The sequence below is a fragment of the Monocercomonoides exilis genome (genome assembly GCF_001643675.1).
Source record: "Monocercomonoides exilis strain PA203 chromosome Unknown scaffold38-1042076, whole genome shotgun sequence".
NCBI classification, from domain to species: Eukaryota; Preaxostyla; order Oxymonadida; family Polymastigidae; genus Monocercomonoides; species Monocercomonoides exilis.
In genome coordinates this window covers 107430-127745 of record NW_027150583.1, presented here as the reverse complement: position 1 = coordinate 127745, position 20316 = coordinate 107430, and the positions used below count along the sequence as shown (strand labels likewise).

At 36.0% G+C, this 20316-nt stretch overlaps 4 protein-coding genes across 4 annotated transcripts; 1 reads left to right on the top strand and 3 right to left on the bottom strand.

The window, feature by feature from the left end:
• Positions 1-3954: 3954 nt before the first annotated feature.
• On the bottom strand, positions 3955-5926 carry MONOS_17939 (uncharacterized protein). Its single transcript, XM_067870909.1, has 4 exons — positions 5815-5926; positions 5634-5749; positions 5086-5579; positions 3955-5029 (listed from the first exon to the last, which is right to left on the bottom strand). The coding sequence occupies exons 2-4, from the start codon at positions 5710-5712 to the stop codon at positions 4274-4276; spliced, it is 1329 nt and encodes a 442-aa protein (XP_067723129.1). The 5' UTR covers positions 5713-5749; positions 5815-5926; the 3' UTR covers positions 3955-4273.
• A 3222-nt stretch (positions 5927-9148) lies between these two features.
• On the top strand, positions 9149-10134 carry MONOS_2873 (uncharacterized protein; the record flags this gene model as incomplete). The annotated part of the gene is made up of 2 exons (XM_067872825.1): positions 9149-9504; positions 9654-10134. 2 exons carry the CDS (start codon positions 9149-9151, stop codon positions 10132-10134), a joined length of 837 nt encoding a protein of 278 aa, XP_067723128.1.
• Positions 10135-11859: 1725 nt separating this feature from the next.
• Positions 11860-14497, bottom strand: MONOS_2874 (uncharacterized protein; the record flags this gene model as incomplete). The annotated part of the gene is made up of 5 exons (XM_067872826.1): positions 11860-11979; positions 12231-12941; positions 13086-14077; positions 14342-14423; positions 14489-14497. 5 exons carry the CDS (start codon positions 14495-14497, stop codon positions 11860-11862), a joined length of 1914 nt encoding a protein of 637 aa, XP_067723127.1.
• Positions 14498-14994: 497 nt separating this feature from the next.
• MONOS_2875 (uncharacterized protein) lies at positions 14995-18566 on the bottom strand (the record flags this gene model as incomplete). The annotated part of the gene is made up of 2 exons (XM_067872827.1): positions 14995-18221; positions 18330-18566. 2 exons carry the CDS (start codon positions 18564-18566, stop codon positions 15177-15179), a joined length of 3282 nt encoding a protein of 1093 aa, XP_067723126.1. The 3' UTR covers positions 14995-15176.
• Between the last annotated feature and the right edge of the window lie 1750 nt (positions 18567-20316).

The following is a 20316-nucleotide window of genomic DNA, read 5'->3' as shown; positions in this document are numbered from 1 at the left end:
ATCTCATCTCAAGCAAAATAACCACAGAAAATGACAATCAGCACGCATTACACAATGAACTTATCTTCTGTTCAGTCTATTTCTTCTTCTTCTTCCTCCTCCTCCTCCTCTTCCTCTTCCTCTTCATTCATCATCTCTTTCATTGTCTCCTTCATCTGCTGATGGCAAATGCAACAGAAGATGACTCGAGCTGTGTTGAAAGCTTTGCTGCTGTCATTTGCAATCATTTCAATCACTTTCGACAAGAAGCAGAAAATGGAAGATCTTCAAACTTTTGGAGTGCCTGGCAAAACAATCAGAAAGAATTGGTCTGAGAAAAGGAGAAGAGAAAGCAACTTAAAGTTTTGCATCCAAACTTCATCTCTGTTTAATAATTGAGAGAAAGTGTTTTTCGCAATTTTTGTTTCAATTTTGTTTGCTTCAAAACAATTTTTTTTTTTCTTTTTCTTTTTCTTCTAAATAAATTCTTTATGCTGTTATAAAGTTTGTTGGATTTTGTAATTTCAAGTTATTCGATCAAAGCTCACAATTTATCTTCAGAAAATTTATCATAATTTTCTTACAAATTATTTCTTGGATTTCACGAACAAAATTCATTTCCAAAAGATAGGAACTCAGAAAAAATATGGAAAATCAGGCATTTGAATTTTGTTTTATTAGCTTGAGAATGAATATTTAAACAATAAAAAATATTTGATGGTTATTGCACAATATACGACCGTTTGAAATTCTGATAAATATATAAATACAAGATATGGGTGATTCTTTTTGAAAAGTCGCAAATGTTTAATTTTCTACAGATCAAAATTTTCATATTTTGCTCAAATTTCTGTTTCAGCTCACAAAACTTCTCAAGAATGCTTGAAATAGCATTATCAAGTAATAGATTCCATTTTGGTGAAGTTTGATGAATGTTTAAAGGACTTTGAGCAAAATATGAAAATTTTGATCTGTAGAAAATTAAATATTTGCGACTTTTCAAAAAGAATCACCCATATATTATTTCATTCTCGTGCAATGTTTTTTTCAGATTTCTTGCGGAAACGTGTTATTTTTTCATTTCAAAAATATGATCAAAATCCAATTTTCCTAAAGAAAAAGAAAAAAATATAGGTTTTTTGTATTCATTGTGAAACGAATGATGCGAATAAATAATGATGAGTGAAAGAAATTGTTTTTCGTTTATTCTGGCTCATATTCAGAATGCTCAGCCCTATCACTTACTCCAAAGAATCATCAGAAGTTGCCTCGTCTTCAGTTGACAAAACAGGAACGTCTTCATCATCATCATCTTCTTCTTCATTGTCCTCCTCCTCTTCTTCAATAAATTCTTTTTGTTTGTATCTGCAAATAGCTTTGACTGTTTCAACAAATGATAGCTATCTTGTCTTGCCAAAAACAAATGGGGAAGAATTTTTAACTTCAGGCATTTTAATTGAAAAATTATGCACTTTTCATTGACTTTTTTTAATCAATAAATACAATAAAAATCTATCCATTTTTTGACATACGTGAAATGTGACAAAACTTTATGATTTGATTTCAATGGTGCCTGCTTTCAGATATGAAAATCAAATTTATTTTTAAATCTGAGTGAGTGAAACAAAGTCATAAGTGAAGCAATTTTTTAGTGCTAAGAGCAAAAAAAGCTTGAAAATCAGTATTTCCCCCCAAATGAGAATGTATAATCGTCAATAAATTTTTCTCCAATATCATTTTTTGGCATTTCACTACGAAACTTACTCAAAATGTTTTCAATCATTTTCGTTCAAATCTCGCTTTCTGGATCAAGAAAGTGATTCTTGCAGCAAACAGTTTTATGCACACACCATATCTCTTCCAGAGAGGCATATACTTTCCATTCTTCGCTATGTATTGCTGTTCCAGGCAAAATATTGGCTTTGATGATATGTTATAGAGTGTTTTTTTCCTATTTCGTTCACAAACGATAAAGTTTTTCCATTGTTTTCCTTCAGCATTTCTCTGAACTGCTCCAATTAACCAAATTTGCTTTTTCAAACGACCTTTGTGAAATTTCCTTTTGAGCAAAATCGCATCGTCTATTTCTGCGATTGAATACAGACGCCAAGGCATTCGAATGAATTTGCTTCCATTTTGGACATGGAAGCTGTAGCCAAAGAAAAAAAAACGTGCAGTATTTCTATGAATTCCAAGAAGAAGAGAAGTTTGTGTTATTGATAATTTTATTCATTTGAATAACAAGATATGCATGATTTTGTTTAATCCCACTTTTTGTTTTTCAATGGATAAGCCTGATAGTTAACTTATTGTTTTGTTTCATCGGAAACATCTCCATTGTCTTGTGTTAAGATTTCTCTTGTACAAAGACATTTCTCTTTTGCATTTTCTGCACTCTTTGAATCATACATCCAAAACGTCCCTTTGAAACCAATCCCATGTTTCGTTAGCAATATGGAACATCTTGTTAAGTATGTGTATTTTCATTTCATGATCTTCCATTTCCATTGAAAACAATTGTTATTTTGAAAATGTGTTGATCAAAAAATATGATTATTCCCATGATATAAATTTGCAAGTGCTGATTTCATTTTTATTTTTAAATGAGTTTCCGCATAAAATTATTCGTTAATAATCGTGTGTGTGTTTATATAATTTCTCAATAAACCTTTTCATGAAATATCCAAGCCTGTTGTATATTGTGCAATTACCTATTTTATTCATTTTGAAAGATTGATGATGCGAAAAATTAAAGATCTTTAACAACAAAGAAGTGCAACTTTGTATTTGAACAAAACCACATAAAAAAAATAGTTTGGAAAAAAGATGTTTAAAAAATATATTTATTATCTCCTAAAAATCCTTTTATATTTGGAAAATGAATAAAAGAATACAAATTATTGTTGGACTCAAGCAACAAATAGGTTATTAATTTGATATCAAATGATTTTCGGAAAAAAGGTCGAAGTCCTTGTGACATTATCAAAAAGAATTTTCCTTGACATCAAATGGATTATCGAGTTGTGAATTCTTATGCAATTTTTGTGTTCTTTCAAGTTGAAGAAATGAATAAGAGTTATTGATGCGTTGCCACATTCGAGTTTCATATGCTGTATTATCTTTCAATTTCACCAATTGAACGATTGAGAAAGAGTTCACATGACATCAAAAAGAAACACTTAAATAATGAATGTGAAAATATTATCTTTTTTGTTGAAATCTGTGTTAATGAATAAGTATTCGATAATGGTTTTCAACTTATGAAAAAAAGAATCAAACGATGCGAATGAAAATAATTTGAATAATAAAAATGTTTATCAAATAGTGAATTGTTGGAAATTCATCGATAATTTTTTCCCTCACTAACATTGAAATTCCCGACATACAACAACAAGAATTCTCAAATAGAAGAAAATACGGACTTTCAATCTTTTATTGCACTTTGTGCAAATTTTTGAACAGCTCATAACTTTGAAAACTTTTTCAGATTTTAAAATAAATCAGACTTTCATAATCTGTAGACATGAATCACAGAAATATTTCACAAAGTGTTTAGGAATCTCACACGTGTTTCAAAAAATGAACCCATTTTTTTTGAATTTTTGATCACTCAAGGTTTATTCACAGTGCAAAATATTTCTATGAAAATGCCTGAAGTGATATTTTGTCCCAAATCAATAAATCACATTTTTTAATTCACTCCTGCTTTTTGACAAATGAAGAGATATAGTTCAGCCATTGCTTATGTCAAGAATTTTTTCGAAAAAAATTTTGAACAGGTGAAAAAAAATTTTATTTGTGGATTTTTTTTCTTAATGCTTTTGATAAATGCCAACAGAGTCTTCAAAACGATTGATCCTTTTCGAAATCATTATTCCGTTCGAGATTAAATTGAATATTTTATCTCAATGAGGTTCTAGAAAAAAATGAGTTGCAACGTGTATCTATGTTAGGAACTGACTTTTGACTTGAAAAGTTTGGTGACTGATGGAAGTGACAAAAATTGTTCCATCATGAATGAAAAAATACTCGAAAAAATACAACGATTACAAGAAATTATTAACTATAATTATCTTTTCTCATTTTGAATTGGAAATATATCTTTTGAAGAGGAAGTTTGTTCTTCTTCAAAGAAAAAAGTTCATGAAACACGGTTGTTCATTTCAAAAATCTTGATTTCATTCAAATTGCAACAGTTCATTCAAAAGGAGAAGATTATGTTTCGCAATTCATATGTTCATGGTGAGGTGTTGCGATATCACAAACAAATGAAATGAATTTTTAAGCCATTGAATCAGCAATGAACAAAATAATCTTCAATATATTGAATCGAAACATAACCACCAAATATCCCTTTAAAAAAACAATAACGCAAACTGATAATGCCATCTTCATATCCTTCTTCTTCCAACCTGTCAAACACCTTTCTTTTCGTTTCTTTTCGTTTTGTTTCTTCGTTTTCTTTTTTATTCACCTTCTTCAACCTTTCACAAATATTTTCGAAAAATTGCAAATAATCCTCAACTGATGTTTTCATAAAATCAAATCGGACAATTTCTACCAAAGCCATATATACAGCTCCACTTTTCAACAAATCCTCAATCTCCACAGTAGCGTTATAAGATACAGATCTCAGTAATTTAGTGCATCTCTCCTCAATTTCTCTGTGATTATCCTTTGCTGCTTGAAGTATCTGAATAATGCACTCAATGAGAACGACATGCTCTTTTTTTTGTATTTGGCACTCTTTAAAATAAATATTCAGAGTTGTGATCCATTTCTCCAAAAGATTTTCTTCTTCCATTTCCTTCAATTTATCTTCATTTTTCTTCCAATCAATGCATTTCGTCAGCTCTTCCAGTTCTGAAATTGCTTCTCTCTCAAACTGCAGTTTATTCAAAATAACATCTTCCAAGCTTCTATCATAGAACAATCTGCAAATCAAAAACTGCCAAGCAGACTGATAAGCAAGTGATGTTAGGTTGTGATGCTTCTGATGATATTTGATGATCTCTCTGATTTCATTCAAACACAGTTCTTCAGGCACTTTCTGAAAACATAAAAAATATTATAATAACATCAAAAGAAAAACATAAACACTCATACACGATTTTCACTTATGCAGCTCAAAGCCAATAATGCAATTTCCACTTCTTTTTGTGATCCTTTGCTTTCCTCCTTGTTCATTGCAGCTTTCAGAAGACGAGGCACACAAATAGAAAGCATTTCCGAAGTGAAGTCGTAACTGAGAAAAAAATAGCATTCGCAAAGGTCTACAAGAAGCTTTTCATTTTTCCCTTCTTTTTTTTTCTCTTCTTCAGAAATCATCTTATCAATTATGAAACTCTGCGAAGATAAATAAAACCTCAATCTCCTAAAATTTCTTGTGACATTGTTATACCCGATGTTCTTCATCAACAAAATAGCATTTACCAAAGGCAGCTTATTTTCATCAATCATTTGGAGTATTTTGTACAAAAGATCTTTCGCAAAAACGGATTTAAATAATTCTTCATTCATTTCATCAATTATTTCATTCAATTCAACTATTTTCTGCTCCTGAGCATCTTCGTTGCATCTTTCAAGTTCAGAAAATAATTCTTCAAAGCAAAATTATCATTATAATCAGAAAATTCAAATGAATGTTTTCAAACTAGAAAACTTTTCTTTTCTGGACAACTCCAGAATTGCCCCAGTGTACTCATCAGCATTATATGAGCTCATATTATTCATAGCAATAATTTCTCAAATTGTTCTATATTTTTCGTCGCTTAACGAAATAAAAGACAAATTGAAACTTCGTTGATAGCTCTGTAAAATGAAAAAATAACAAACTCAAAACCAATTGCTTCGCTTTATAATAATTAGTGTGAAAAAAAGAATGTTCGCCAAAGCCAGTGATCTTGGATGGAAAAGGACAGAAAAGCAAATGTTTTTGTTTCTCTTTGATCAAACCAACAGGAAATCAAGAAGAAAAATTAAACATTTTTTTTTTCTTTTTGTTGCATGATTCGCATTCAAACTTGGTTTGGAGTTGAGCAAATAAATTTCACAAAAAATTGAAATTGACTGAAGAGAGAATGATAACTTTCGAACAACCTAATTACAAAAAACGAAAAGAATTATTCATTCTTTTATCAAAGCGAATAAAGTTCAAAGAAAAGAACACAGATTATTTGTTCGCCATGCATTTTATATTAGTCATTTTCTTGTCTGACCTTTATTTCCAAGATGACTCATGAGATTATTGAAAATGAAGGAATTGATAAATCAATAATCAGAAAGAACTGGCGATTCAAAGCAAAAATAGAGCAAAATACAGAACGATACAACAAACTTGTTTCATCTCGAAATAAGCAAATTACACAAATGCTTAAAGGCTATCTCAACCACCAAAGATGCGCGTTTCATGATTGGTGGAGCATCAACAATAACTGAAACAAGCATTTTCGTTTGAGACTGATCAAATGCTTTTCACTTGAAAAATCCTTTTTATTTCATTTGAATGGTGATTCGATGAGAAATTCAAAAAGAACAATTGCAATGAGCGGCATTCAAGAGTAAGCAAACCAATTACACTTTTCTTCAATTTTCCAAAGAATCCGGAAGAAATAAATCTGACAATTCTAATGCCGAACAAAAAGAATGAAGAAAGCGAAAGACATTCTGATTCTTTGTCCAAGACTTCCTTTTGCACGAATCCAATCTTCTTTGACCAAACTCGAAAGTTCTTCTTTTAACTCACTGACCACATCTTGAAACAAGAACATTTAAAAAATGAATGTCCTTTCGAATTTTCTCCTCAATCCTTCTGTTTTTTAAACGGAGCAATCATCAGAAGAAAACTCTGCCTTTTCAAATCATTTCTCACATGACTCTCTCAGAATGCCTCAAAGACAGCGTCATTATCTTCGATGAGCACATTTTCTGTTTCTCATTATTCTGCGATTTTTATGATGAAGTCACAATAATCTTATCGTCATTTGCAATTATTGTCATTAGGACCAACGTCATCGAGGCCAATTTAAATTCTTCTGTTGGAAACACCAATACAAAGAAATTAAAAGTCTCTCCGTGAATTCTTCAGACATTTACGATGATTGAATGATGGATTCATGTGCAACTTCTCTTCTTCCTCTTCATTTTTTCTCATATATAAATTTTCTTCTGCCTCTGTGACTGTTCTATTTTTCTCTTGCCTCCACTTTCATTCCATCTGCTTCACAGTCAGCTCATTTGGATGGATTATTCTGTGCATCTCTCACTGCACAATGAGAGAGCTCATTCAAACGATCCATTCATCATTTCAATCATTTTAATCATATCAATAATATCAAATATACGAGATATCTTGGCTGTTTCATATGAAATAGATGCATCAGATTTGAAAGTGTAAACTTTTGAATCTTTTGGTGAATGTTAATAATTATAACAATTTCACCGGTTTTTATTCGTTCAGACCGTTCCTTTCAATTCTGCTTCAATCAAGAAAGCTCAAACTCTGCTTCTCCTCTCTTTCTCCACCACTCTCTGCAGCCTTCGCTCTTTTTCAGTCACAAACATTGGCTTTTTCAAAAGTGAAAATGAAATTCTATTGTTCGTTGACAGCCGCGTTCAGTTGCTCTTATTGAAACTTCGCTGAAAAATTGCTCCTCACACACCACATCAACTTGGCTCATTCTGTACCTCATCTTTTTCGCTTATCTCTGCTCTACTCAGCATTCACCACCTTTTTTTGACACATTTTGTGCCCAAGTCTGCTTCACCGAGAACTTGTTGCATAGAAATTGAAGTGAATCTTCCTAAATAGCTTTTTCTTCCTTGGAACTCCGTTTTCGATTCGGAAACATTGGATGAAGCCAGCAAATGTGAATGCCTTTGCATTATTCAACCGCTTCTGCATGTGTCCTATTCAAGTTTGGTTTGTTGACCGCATTTCCAGCATTCCATAGCTTTGCAGTGTTATTCTTCATTCTCTCGAATGAAAATGAGAGAGTTGATTTAATTTGTACATGGGCTTATGTTATCTTTTTCTGATTAAAGTCTTGATTTCAGTCGTTTTCCTCAGAAAATATGCGTTTTCATTCTCCTGATCTTCTTCAGGAAAATGATTTGTTGGAATTGGCTGTTTTTTTTGCAAATCTCATCTTTTTACTGCATTTGGATTCTCTTTTCCCTCCACTGGAATTCTTCAAATCCTTGCATCTCTGTTCAAAATGGTTCAAAATTGTTCATGAGCAAAAAGACTTTGAGGAATAAAGCAAACTGCTTCTTTGAAGAAGAGCTTTCGCGCGAATGAGTGACAAAATTACCCCATTTTTCTGTGTTTCCGTGAACGCTTCATGACGCACTTTTTCAGAAGTGGCAGCGGAACTTGATACTCAGATGGCTCTTTGTGGCTTCTTATTATTCTGCTGTCATCATTCATTCTTGCAAATTAAAGGATAACGATATTTGCCCGATATATCATATATAATACAATTCAAAAAGTGAACTTCAATTGTTTTATCACCTTGCGTTTTCACGACACATTTATGTCCAGCAAAGGCAGAAAATCGAAGTAAATCTCAAGGAAATCCTTTTCCACACACGAAACTTGAAAAATCATTCACAAAATTAATCCCTTTCAAAACACAAACACAAAGGAAAGAAAGTTCACAACTTCTTCATTGATTAACAGGTGACTATATTCCCATCAAAGTTATCGCTGGATTTCCAACATTGATTCCGGAGAATTTTTTCTGATTGAAAAATAATTGTGGTTCACTCTTCAGTTGATCAATTCACCACTGTCCACTAACTGACAAAAAAAGGCAAATTTTAATTGTTTATTAATATTCACTTCACCAATGACACGTTGGATATGGGCGCTAATTGCGGCTCGACATATTAATTGCTTTCATCAACAATCGCCATTTTTTTCAAATTATCAGATATAAAATTATGGCAATTGATCGCTGGGAAAACGCATTCTTCATTTATGATCGTTTGAGAAGGAGGAATTAAAAATGACGAATTCGTATCAGAACAATCTGGATATTCTGAGGAACGAGTGTGACTTGTCGTCCCACACAGCCCGCTCAGCGACGATCGGATACAACTTATTTGTGTGTATGATCAGAGATACAACTTCACCGATCCGCCTGTTTTCGACAGTTGGCCGTCAGAAATGATTCAGAAGAAGGATCTGCTGAAGATGCTTGAGGAGACGTCAGACAATTTGGCCACAATACTCGGCGATATTCACCAGTCGACGTCAAGCATGGAGATCTGGGAGACAGCTGACATCAGCACGGATTTTTTCATAATTACGACAAAGAACGAAACTCAGCCAGATGGAAGTGTGGGCGAAGTGTTGGACACCAAAGACCAAATACTGCACTCGACATCGATGTTGGAGGTTCTTGCGACTATTTCACTGATGACGCGCCATCTTTATCTTTCGAACATATCTTCCCGACCACAAGATCCTGATTACATGTCAAACATTCAGTATTTGACGTTCAACTGCCCAGCGCCAATATTGTATGGCGCAAAGAGAGCAATCATTTATTTCTTGAAATTTTGAACAAGCAGTGCGATGAAAAAATTGCAGCTGTTGTGTGCATTATTTCATTGTTGCTCAAACCTCTAACTGTTTTGCAGGTTTCAGTTTTTATCTATTTCACCTAAAGAGCGGTTAAGAACTGGATGAGGGCATATCAAACGATGCTTGATGTGCCGAAGAATAAGATGCAAAGTGTTATTCGCAGGCTTCTGAGAGAAGAAGATGAAGAGGATGAGTTCACAAAAAATATCGAGTTAAAAGATCATCATGAAATGATGTCTTTTGACAGCCTCTACAGCAACAAAATCGATCACTGGGAAGATGCTGGCTTGGCATCTGCTCATGAAGAGAATGGAGAAAGCATTCAAAGCAATAATTCGAAGAGCGACAAGTGGAATTCTCTTCACACTTCAAATCCAAGGAGCAATAATCTTTCAGAAATCAACTTGAATTCGTTGTTGACGAGGCGAGCATCAATGGAGTCCCAGCAGAAAAAGAAGACTCCTCTGACAATAAGCGCACCAGAACTGCAATCGAAAACAGAAGTGTTGAGCTCTCCAATGCTTTCTGGAGGAGGATCTTCAACTGATTCGAAAATGGACAAATAATTTTCATTGTATTCACCGAAGTCAATGATGGGAGAACGAACCGCTTCGACGTCTTCTGCCTCTGGATCGGATGGTCAATTCCCTGCTGTTGGCAAAGAAAACATGAAAGGAGCACAAATGCTTGAACAAATTGTTGGAACGCGAAAATCGCCTTTGTCACTTTCCTCAAATAGCGACACGTCTTTGAGCAAACAGAAAATTTGATGATGATCAAACACAACAAAAGTCAGTTTAGTTTTTTTTTTAATTCCAAATAAAAGATAGAGTTTTAAACAGAAAAATCAAAAACTGCCTGGCTCATCTTGTTGAGATTATTATTAGATAAAAAGAAAAGAACATGCAAACAATACAATGAAGATGTTGAAAATAATGATCTGTATGAAGCAATGAATACACAAACATATCCACATAAACCACTTTTCCACAAGGTCATTTCATTCGCCAGATGAACAAATTGTCTTTGAATTAAACAAAACAAACACTTACCACATTTGTTAAAAAACGATGCTGCATAAGACAATAAGCAGAACAGAAATTAACAAAAACAATAACAAAAATGTAAAAGAAAACAGTGCATTGAAAAAGTATTGAACTGAAACGAAATATTGATAGCAAAGAAAGCAAATAAACGCTCAGAAGTGAAAATAAAAAAAGAAATCAGACAACTATTTGTAAAATGCATTTTTAATTGACTGCACAAATAAAAACTGGGATGCTAAAAGATAAAAATAGCATACGAAAAAACTATTTCATGTGCTTATAAGCCAAAATGGCAAATGAATAGAAAACAGAAAAAACAAAGATTACAACAAACGAAAAGTTGCAATTCAAAAGTTTGTTTTCATAAAACAGACGCCTTCTGCAAAAACAGTATTAAACAAAAACAAAAGAATAATAGTTTATCATGAACATTCGAAGTCTTTTTAATCGCAATTTTCAAAACAACAGAAAAGAAAAATGCACACTGAATAAATTGACTTTGTTGTTTCATTTCAAAAAATAGATTATTTTTTTATCAAAAAGAATACATATTGCAAAGATAAAAAAATCAATAAATTTTCATGAAAGAACCAGAATTTCACGAAAATAGATCGAAAAAACAACTGAAAAGCAAGACATATATAATGTGAGAGAGGACAAATCTCCATTCACAACAAATGAACATTCTGCTGAGATCGATGAAAAGGAAAAGGCTGAAAAACAGTAGAACTTTGCGGAAGCAAAGGAGATTGAGCGATTAATGAAGAATTAGATGATGGTGACAATAATGTCTGTGAATGAGAAGAAAACAAAAGAGAATTGTTTGTCAAACCAATGGACAAGGATTGCTGTGAATGTGCGGTAGAAGGGAGAATACACATACATGTACCGGGAAGTGCAAATGAACTGATTGTTGAGTTTTGCAAAAGACCGTTTTGGTAGCTGCTGGAAATGGAAGGAGGGAGATTAATTTGAAGAAAAGAAGAAGAAGCGGAATTTGAAATGGAATTGTGAGTGATGTCATGTTCATTTGAACATGCATTTACATGTGATTTCGATAATGTGATTGGTTCCGAAGGAAAAGTGCTGTTGCGCTGCAAATTCACCGAACTTATCTGATCCATTGCATCTGTCATCCTTTCTGCTTCCTCCGTTCCACACATGCTCTTCACAATCATCTCCTCCTTCCCCATTTTTTGCAGCAGGCCTCTGTTTTCTTCCAACATATTCTTCTTCTTCTTCTTTTTATTCTTGTTCTTGTATTCCTTCGATCCCTGCTTTGTCGTCATCATGTGCTCCAGATGGAATAGAATTCCGTTCAAACACACCTGCTTCACCTTGTCGAAAAGCCATTGTGCAGTTGAGCTGTGTCGCATCGTGACAATCAGATTGGCATGCAACAAACACACGCTCAATCAGCGGGGAGCGGATGGAACAGGAAGTCGAAGAAGAAGAAGAAGAAGGAGTTGATGATGGTGACAAATTCAATGAAGGAGCAAAAAGCATTGGAGAAAGTTTAGGTGGGAAAGAGCATGCTGAAATGGGGAGAGCAGATGCAGAAGAATGAGATGGAAGCGAATTATTCCCATTTGGCGCTTTTTCCTCTGCCTGCAAACAGTAACTTCAGAGTCGACTGGAGTGATTGCTGAGGAAGATAAAACAGCATCTGTCTCACAAGATGCTGATTGAGATGATGAAGAGACAGAAAAAGATGTTGTAGATGAAAGGCATGGTACAAAGCAAAAGGATTGAGGATTATCTGGATTAACAAATGATTCTTCATAATCTTCTTTTTCTTTTTCTGTTTTCACTGCATTTTCGAGGAAGATTTCATTACTCTTCAACTTATCATCATTCGCATAATCTTCTTCTTTGTCTTCTTCCCTTCTTTCTGCACTTTTTGAATTTGCATCAACATTTCTTCCACCATCAACATATGAAACTACCTCTGCTCCACAAAAAATTTCCCCCTCATTATTCCACTTTCCATTTTCTTCTTCTTTTTCTTCTCTCTCCTCTTTTTCCCTTTCTTCTTTCTCACTTCCTCTTCTTCCATCTCCATCTTTATCTCTGATTCTAATTCCTTCATTGACTTCTCCAATCTCCTTCATCTCTCCCTCACATCTCTCCGCTCCTTCTCTTCCAATTCTCTCCAGAAACATCCTCGTCTTCTGCGTCTCATACAGCATCCTCTCAACCTCTGCGTCAAACGCCTCGTACACTGCTGGATAGAGCTTCCTCAGAAAATCATCAAGTGCTGCTCGCATCACTTCTGTCTTCGCCCTTCGCGAGCCAACAGGTGCCCTGAAGAAGATCTTGCGGCTCAGCTCATCACCCGTTGTTGAGGATTAGGAAGATGTTGAAGAGTTTGGCTAAATTGCTTGTGGATGTGAGAGAAGAGAAGGAAATGAAGAAGATGAAGAAGAATTGATGACAGTGCAAGAAGACATTCCAAAATTTGGCTGAAAAACAGTTGCAGAATGAAGTCTTGGTTGTTGGCTGGAGAATGAGTTGAAAGAAGTCTGTGAAGCAAATGATGAAGGATGTGAGTGTATTGACATAGTTGGAGATAAGGATAATGAGAATGTTGTCGTTGAAGATGGAACAGTTTGCTGTGCATTAAAAGAAATGGAGCAGGAGGTTGACGAAGGAGATGAAGATGAAGTGGAAGAAGAAATTCTTGAATTTGAAGTAGTTGTTTCTTGAAAAGGATGCAGCGTTGGCATATTTTGGCTGCATGTCATCTGTATTTTTTCCAGAAGATGAATAGGAGGAGGTGGAGGAGGCAAAATCAAAGAAGGAGAAAGAGAAAGAGAAGTCTGGGGAGAAGGAGAAGGAGACGAAGAAAGAGGAAAGATGGAATGAAGCGAAGGAGAGGAAGCAGCAGAGCGAGATGAGGACGCATTGCTTTGAGGAGAAGAAGAGGATAAAGAGGATGAAGGAATGGATGGAACAGGAATAGTTTGGGAGTTTTCATCAAATGCAGACAGGAAAGGGAGAAGAGATGGGCCAGAAGAGAATGAAGAATAACCAGAATCAACAGAATTCGAAGAAGAAGTTGTTGAACAGTCTGATGATGAATGAAGAGAAGTCAAATCAGAACGAAGCGAAATGGATGATAATGCAGATAATGTTGACAGTACAGAGTGAGAAGAAATGGGAAAAGAAGAAGAAGAGATGGAAGAGGTAGACGAAGAGGAAGAAGGTGATTCTTCTGAAATTCTGTCCAACAGAGGAGAAGCTGAGTGGTTGGCTGGGTGATGAAGACGAGGATTACCGAAATAATCGGGCTCATCTGCCAAATCAGGCGGGAGTGCATAGCCTTCATGTGAAGAAGGAAGAGAAGATGAAAGAGCGCAAGAATATACAGGGAGGTTTGGCGTGTCTTTGAGAAGAAAAAGTGACGTTGAAGATAATTCAGCTGAGGGATTAGGATCGAGATCATCGCTCAAAACAGGTGAAACTTCTTGTGAGTTGTCTCATGAATCCAGAGGTGTAGTTGAAATGGGGCTCGAGCTGCTCGGAGACGGAGGTGTTAATACCAATTCTGATTTGTCATCAGAAGGAGAAAGAAAATGACAATTTTCTTTATTCTCTTCAGCAGCAATTGCATTATCATGCGGCTGTAGTGCGACTAACAAAAGAAATATTGATTACTTTTAAGGTAATCATAAGCATAAATTCAAGAAAAACACGAGAAAAGCAAACATTCTTTTTCATCATTCACCAGATTCATCGGTACCAAGTGAAGAATCTCTCTGAACAAGCGGTAATTCTGCTTTTTTTGGCTTATCTGTCGCAGGACAAAGCTGTGAGCGAAATACCTCGAAATTGCATTTGGGTCGATGCAAAATCCAGAACATTGAAGAAAAACAAAGTTCATGAATGCTGTTGAGGACGAAGAAATTATCCGAAATTGAGATTTCGTATATGATTCATTTGCTTGCAGAATTTGCTGAGGGCTTTTGCAGATGCTTGTTTTTCCATCCAAAAACACAATTTTCTCTGCATCTTCCGTGTAGAACCGTTGCAAATCATTTGGGCTTGTTTCCAGCAAATGACAATATTTGCCCAGGAATTTACAGCCCGCTAATTGGTCCATTTTGCTGGCGGAACTCCTCCTTATCGAGATTGAAAAGGCTTAAATCTTTATCAGCCCATTCTTTTTTATTGAATGAAATTCGAAATTCAAAGCATTCATCTTAGAGAAAAAGAAATAATATTTGAAGAAAAAAATATATTTCTTATCAAATAAGATTCCCCATATCAAACTGAAACACTGAACTGAATAAAGCGAGTGGTATTTTTTTTAGAAAAAATCGGGTTTTGAAAAAACACAAGAATTATTTCCGATGAAACAACGAATGAATTACATGGGAACCAGCCAGAATATTTAAACATATTTAAATTGTACGCAATAATTTAATTCATATCTTGTAAGTTTCAGAAGGAAAAAAAATAAATAGTGAGAGAGTGAATAATAAATAAAGAAATGAAATGATTTGTAAAAATAAAAAGAACAATAAATTCCCTCAAATGCCTTTCTTTCTTCCCTTCGCAAATTAATTCCTTTGCTTTGCTTCCAACTCAATTCTCAGCTCGCGCAGATAATTCAGCACTTCCACCAGCTTTCCCTCTGAGCATTTCTTCGTCTTCTCCTCTTTCTTCATTTCTTCTGTGCAACTCATCACAAACTCCATCGAATCTCTCACAAACACCTCGTCCTCCTCGTCCCACTTTCTCTTTCCTTCCAATTTCTTCTTTTCCCTTTCTTTCCCTTCTTTCCCTTCTTTTTCCCTCTTTTTTGTGTCTTCTCCGTCGAATCCTGCCGGCGCCATCATCTTTTCGCATTCGATCGCTTCTCTCTCAACAAAATGCAAAAGTTCTGCTTTTTTCGCTTTTTCTGCTTTCTTTCGCATCTTCTGCCTCATCTTCACTCGAACCTCTTCAACTTCACTCACGCTCAGCGGAACACTGTAATATAATCTTCTTTCTTCTTCTCTTCTTTCTTCTTCTCTTTCATTTATGTCTTCTTCTTCTTCTTCTTCTTCTTCTCCCTTCCTTCTCTCAACCAGCGTCGCATTCAGCATTTTCAGCACTTCTTTTGATGGCCTCTCCAAATGCTCAAATTTCACTCGCTCAAACAAAACAAACAAATCTTCTTCATTTTTGTTATCTTTCTTCTCTTTCTCTTTCTTCTCTTTCTCCTTCTCTTTCTTCTGATTGAATTGATTTTTCATCTTCATCTTCTCCTTTTCTCTCTCAAAATGTCTTCTTCTTCTGCTTTTCTGTTTGTTCTGCGGAAAAACTTCTGAAATTCGTCTTTTAATTTTCTCTCTCTCTCTTTCTGCCTCTTCATTCATGTCATCTTCTTCATCTCTATCATCATCATCATCATCATCATCAACAACATCATAAATAACATTATTATTATTATTCATTTTATTTATTTTATTTATTTTATTCATTTTATTATTATTATCAACATTCACATTTATCATCCTCACCTTCTTTCCACGCAAACACCCTTCTTCTTCTTCTTCTTTTTCATTTCCTTCGCCAAATCCAACAGAAACACCTTCTTCTTCATTCACGTTCTTCTTTCCTCCTCTTTTCAAATACTTTTCTTGTTTCTCTTTTTGGCTCTTCGAAACACCAACCGAAACAGCTGCCTCAAACAGCTCCATAATTCTGTGGCTGTTGAATCCTAATTTGGCAGTCAGAAACACACCCTTTCCATTTTCTGCCGGCAAAACGGCAGCTGAAAGAGGGATGGCATACACTTTGCTTATCCAGCCAGCCGAGTGGAGAGCGAGTGTCACTCTGAGGGCGCCCTCGTCCTCTTCGCCGGCTGCTTCTCTCTGCCTTCTGCCGGGCAGAGGCGAAGGAGAGAGCGAATAAGATAGGGGAAGAGAAGGATGGGAGGAAGAAGGGCGAGTTCTGTGAGGAGCAGCAAATGTTCTTAAGGGATGCGAAGAGCCGGCAAACGGAGGGGCTCTGCCTGCACAGAAAGAAGTGAGAGGCACATTCAGCTGCACAATTTGGCTGAGCGGCTGTGTCTCCTCTGCAACTGCCTCTTCAAACGAGCACACAACCTTCGGATCGTCCTGCGTGCCCGTACACACCAAAATAGTCGCCCTGATTGTCTCGCCCACAGTTGGGCACATTCGGATAATTCCGCCGCTGCTGCCGGCGCCAGCAATTTCAAAAGGGTGAAACGCCCCACAATCCGCACGAGTTTTTCCGGCGCCGCCGAAAAATTCCGATTCTGCCTTTGTTTTCATCTGCTTTCCGGCTGCTATCACTGCCGCGCCCAGGGCAACTGACTCGTCTGCATTGAGATGATAAGAAAGATGTGTGCTGAATGGAGAAGAAGAAGAAGAAGAAGAAGAAGAAGATGATGATGATGAATGTCTCATTTTGTGTCTTTCATTCGCAAACACCTCATTCACAAGCTCCTTCACCAGAGGAAAACGAATCCCACCTCCAATCACTTCCACATCAACTTCTTCTTCCTCTTCCTCTTCCTCTTTTATTTCCTCTTTCTCCTTCTCCTCCGCCAATATCCTCTTCATCTCCTCCACCACCCCCTCCCCCCACTCCACAAACCTCTCCTTCCTCTTCCTTTCCCTCTCCTCTTCCTTCAAAGTGCCCATCGATGTGACCAGCACCCCATCCGGCAGCTCTCCCAAAGGCGACTCAAAAACAGCTGCCGCCGCCGCGTCTGGAAGCATCGCCAGCGTCTTCTTGTGCCACACCGCTGCCTCGCGAAGAGCAGCAAGCAGCCCTTTCGACTGCAGCAGCTCTTCACACACAGACCAATAAGACCCTTTATTCACTTCCTCCTCTTCCTTCCATCTCTTTCCCTTTCCTTTTCCCTCTTTTCTTCTGCAAAGTGCATCCAAATCAGCACTGAAGCAGCTGTGTGGATGCGATAAACATTCTTTTTGTTGCTCAGCCGGAGAGAAAGAGAAGTCGGCGTCGGCCACACAATCTCCACAATTTCTTTGCTGTTCTGTCTTCTTCAGCCCTCGCGCCGCGGCAGCCAGCGAGTGGTACTGCGACAGCAGCTGCCCCCAAATGGTGTGTGTGTGCGAGCTTCCGCTGAGAATGCCTGTCGCCCTGCTCAGCAGCACCCGCGCACACACCCTCCCCTCCCTCCCCTCCCTCCCCTCCGCCTGCACTCCCGCCGAAGGCTGCCCGCAGCCCATCGAAAACGCCACAAGAGAAAACGTCGTGTGCGAGTCGCCCACATCCACAAACAGCACCCTCTTCGTGCTGCTGCCTCGCTGCGACGGGCGCATCTGGCGCATTGTCCGATGAGACTCCGACGCATACCAAGCAGAAGCTGCTTCATTCGTTCTGACAAATTGCGTCTGATTGCCCAATCCCAAAACAGAAAACACATCGTCAACGACCATCAGATCGCTCTGTGTAAAATAATCTGGAACTGCGATTGCGCCTCCTGACCATTTTGCGTGAAATGTGGGGCTGTGCACGTCCAATTGATTGGAAAGCAAATTTGCCATCCCTTCAACAACTGAAAGCACTTCTCTTTTGCAACATTTCCGCTCTGTAACCAACTTCGGTATTCTCGAAAGTTCTTTCTATAAAAATATCATTGCATGTGCAGATACGCAAAATAAAGCAACAAAACAAATCAAAATGAATAAACAATGAAAAGAAAAATAATCATCTTTCAAAAAATAAAACACCATTTTTTTCCGTTTCTTTTCGGGAGATTGCAAGTTTTCATCAAGGTAAATAATGCACGGTCGCTGCCTTTGACCGAATTCGTCTTCAACAATCATTGGAGGTAATTTATCATCTTTCTCCGCAACAACCACACTTTCTGTTCCAAAATCAATTCCAAACACATGCTCTTGCTCTGCACATGTGAGTGCAATGCATGCTATTAAAAACAGAAATCTGCGATGAAAAACATCTCTCATTGATTCAATTGACTTGATTGCAAACACCAATCATGTCGAGAATTATCAAGTTACAAAACCTGATGAGCAATGAATAAAATGCGGTTTCTATCCAGTTCCCAAATATCTGTCATGCATTTCTTTCACATTTTGTAAAAAATGCATTTTTAAGTTGAAAACATTTCATTAAAATATTTGTTATGGCTTGATAAAATAAAAAAAATTTGCAAACAAAAATGTGTAATAGACATGAGATGTTTTTCTTTTTTTAAATTTTAAAGAATTTTGTAACAGAGGTACCAATCATTTTTCTTCAACATTATTTTTTCGGTTCAAAAACAAAATCTTTTCAAAAACAATTTTCCGTTTTTCTGGTTTTTTGTTGATTGTCAAAAATCAGAGCAACAATGTGACTGAGATTATAAAATGAAAAAATAAATGGTGTCATTCTTTTTTCAAACATGAGATTAATATCTGAATGAAAAAGGAGGTTAGAAACTTTGGATTGAAAAAAAGAGTGATTCATTTCATACATAAAATTTTTTATATTTCAATTTTCTTCGAAAAGAGATTTATTCATTTATTATCAAAAAAAGATGATGTTGATCTGACAGCTGATTTTCACACAGTTTATTATGATGTAGTTCTTTTGCTTCTTTGAGAAGAAAAATAAATGAAAAACCAAGAAAAAGAATCTGGACGTTTTGGAAATATGCAAATGTCCAAATATTCATAATCACATTTTTCATTTTTTCGGGAAGACTTGTGTGACACAACTTACTATTTTTTTCGTCTTCTATCACTTTTATTTTTTTTTTTAAAAAAAAAAGGAAAAGAACAATAAAAATTCACATGAATCAACAAAACACAAAATACTGTTCGAAATTTTAAATAAAATAATACTGACTCTGTAACGTAACATTCGCCATGCACTGACTCAGCACAACAATACAGTCCTCATATCCTTCTTCTTCCGTTTTTTCAAACATCATTCTTTTCATCTCTTTTCGTTTGGCTTCATCGTTTTCCTTCATGTTCATGCCCTTCAATTTTACGCAAATATGCCAGAAAAAAACCACAGAGCACTTAATAATTTTTTCAACTGTGCCAAATTGGACTATTATCTTCAAGGCCAAATCAACGGCTCTGCTCTTCAACAAATCCTCAACTTTCACTGTCTTGTTAAACGCTAAATTTTTTATTGATTCAATGCATTTTTCGCTTATTTCTCTGTAATTCTCTTTCGCTGCTCCAAATACGTTCACAATACAGCTCATAAGTCCAACTAATTCTTCATTCCATATTTTGCATGTCAATAAATAAGGATTCAACACTTTGATCCATTTCTTTAAAAAGATAACTTCTTCCTTTTCTTTTCTTCTTTTCCTCTCCATTTTTCTTCCAATCAACATATCTCGTCAGCTCTTCCAGTTCTCTTTTTGCTTCTCTCGCAAAATGCAGCTCATTTGCAACAATATCTTTCAAGCTTCTTTCAAAGCTTAATTTGTGAAGTAGAAATTCCCAAACAGAATAATAGGCAAGCCGTGTCAAATAGTGATGCTCCTGATGATATTGGATTATCTCCCGCATCCCATTCAGATACAATTTCTGTTCTACAAACTTATAAAAAAACATAAAATAAAACAATGATATCAAAAATGAAACAGAAATGATCATACACATTCTGCTCGTATGCAACTCAAAGCCATCAAAGTCATTTCCACTTCCTTTTGTTTCTCCTCATTTTCCTCCCTGTTCAATGCAGCTTTCA

Bases quoted from the DNA above. Each gene is read 5' to 3' on its own strand.
- MONOS_17939 (XM_067870909.1), bottom strand. From the start codon at position 5,712: ATGAATAATATGAGCTCATATAATGCTGATGAGTACACTGGGGCAATT. The intron at 5,580-5,633 runs GTTTGAAAACAT...TTTGCTTTGAAG, and splicing joins CAGAAAAGAAAAGTTTTCTA to AATTATTTTCTGAACTTGAA. The intron at 5,030-5,085 runs GTATGAGTGTTT...TTATGTTTTCAG, and splicing joins GCTGCATAAGTGAAAATCGT to AAAGTGCCTGAAGAACTGTG.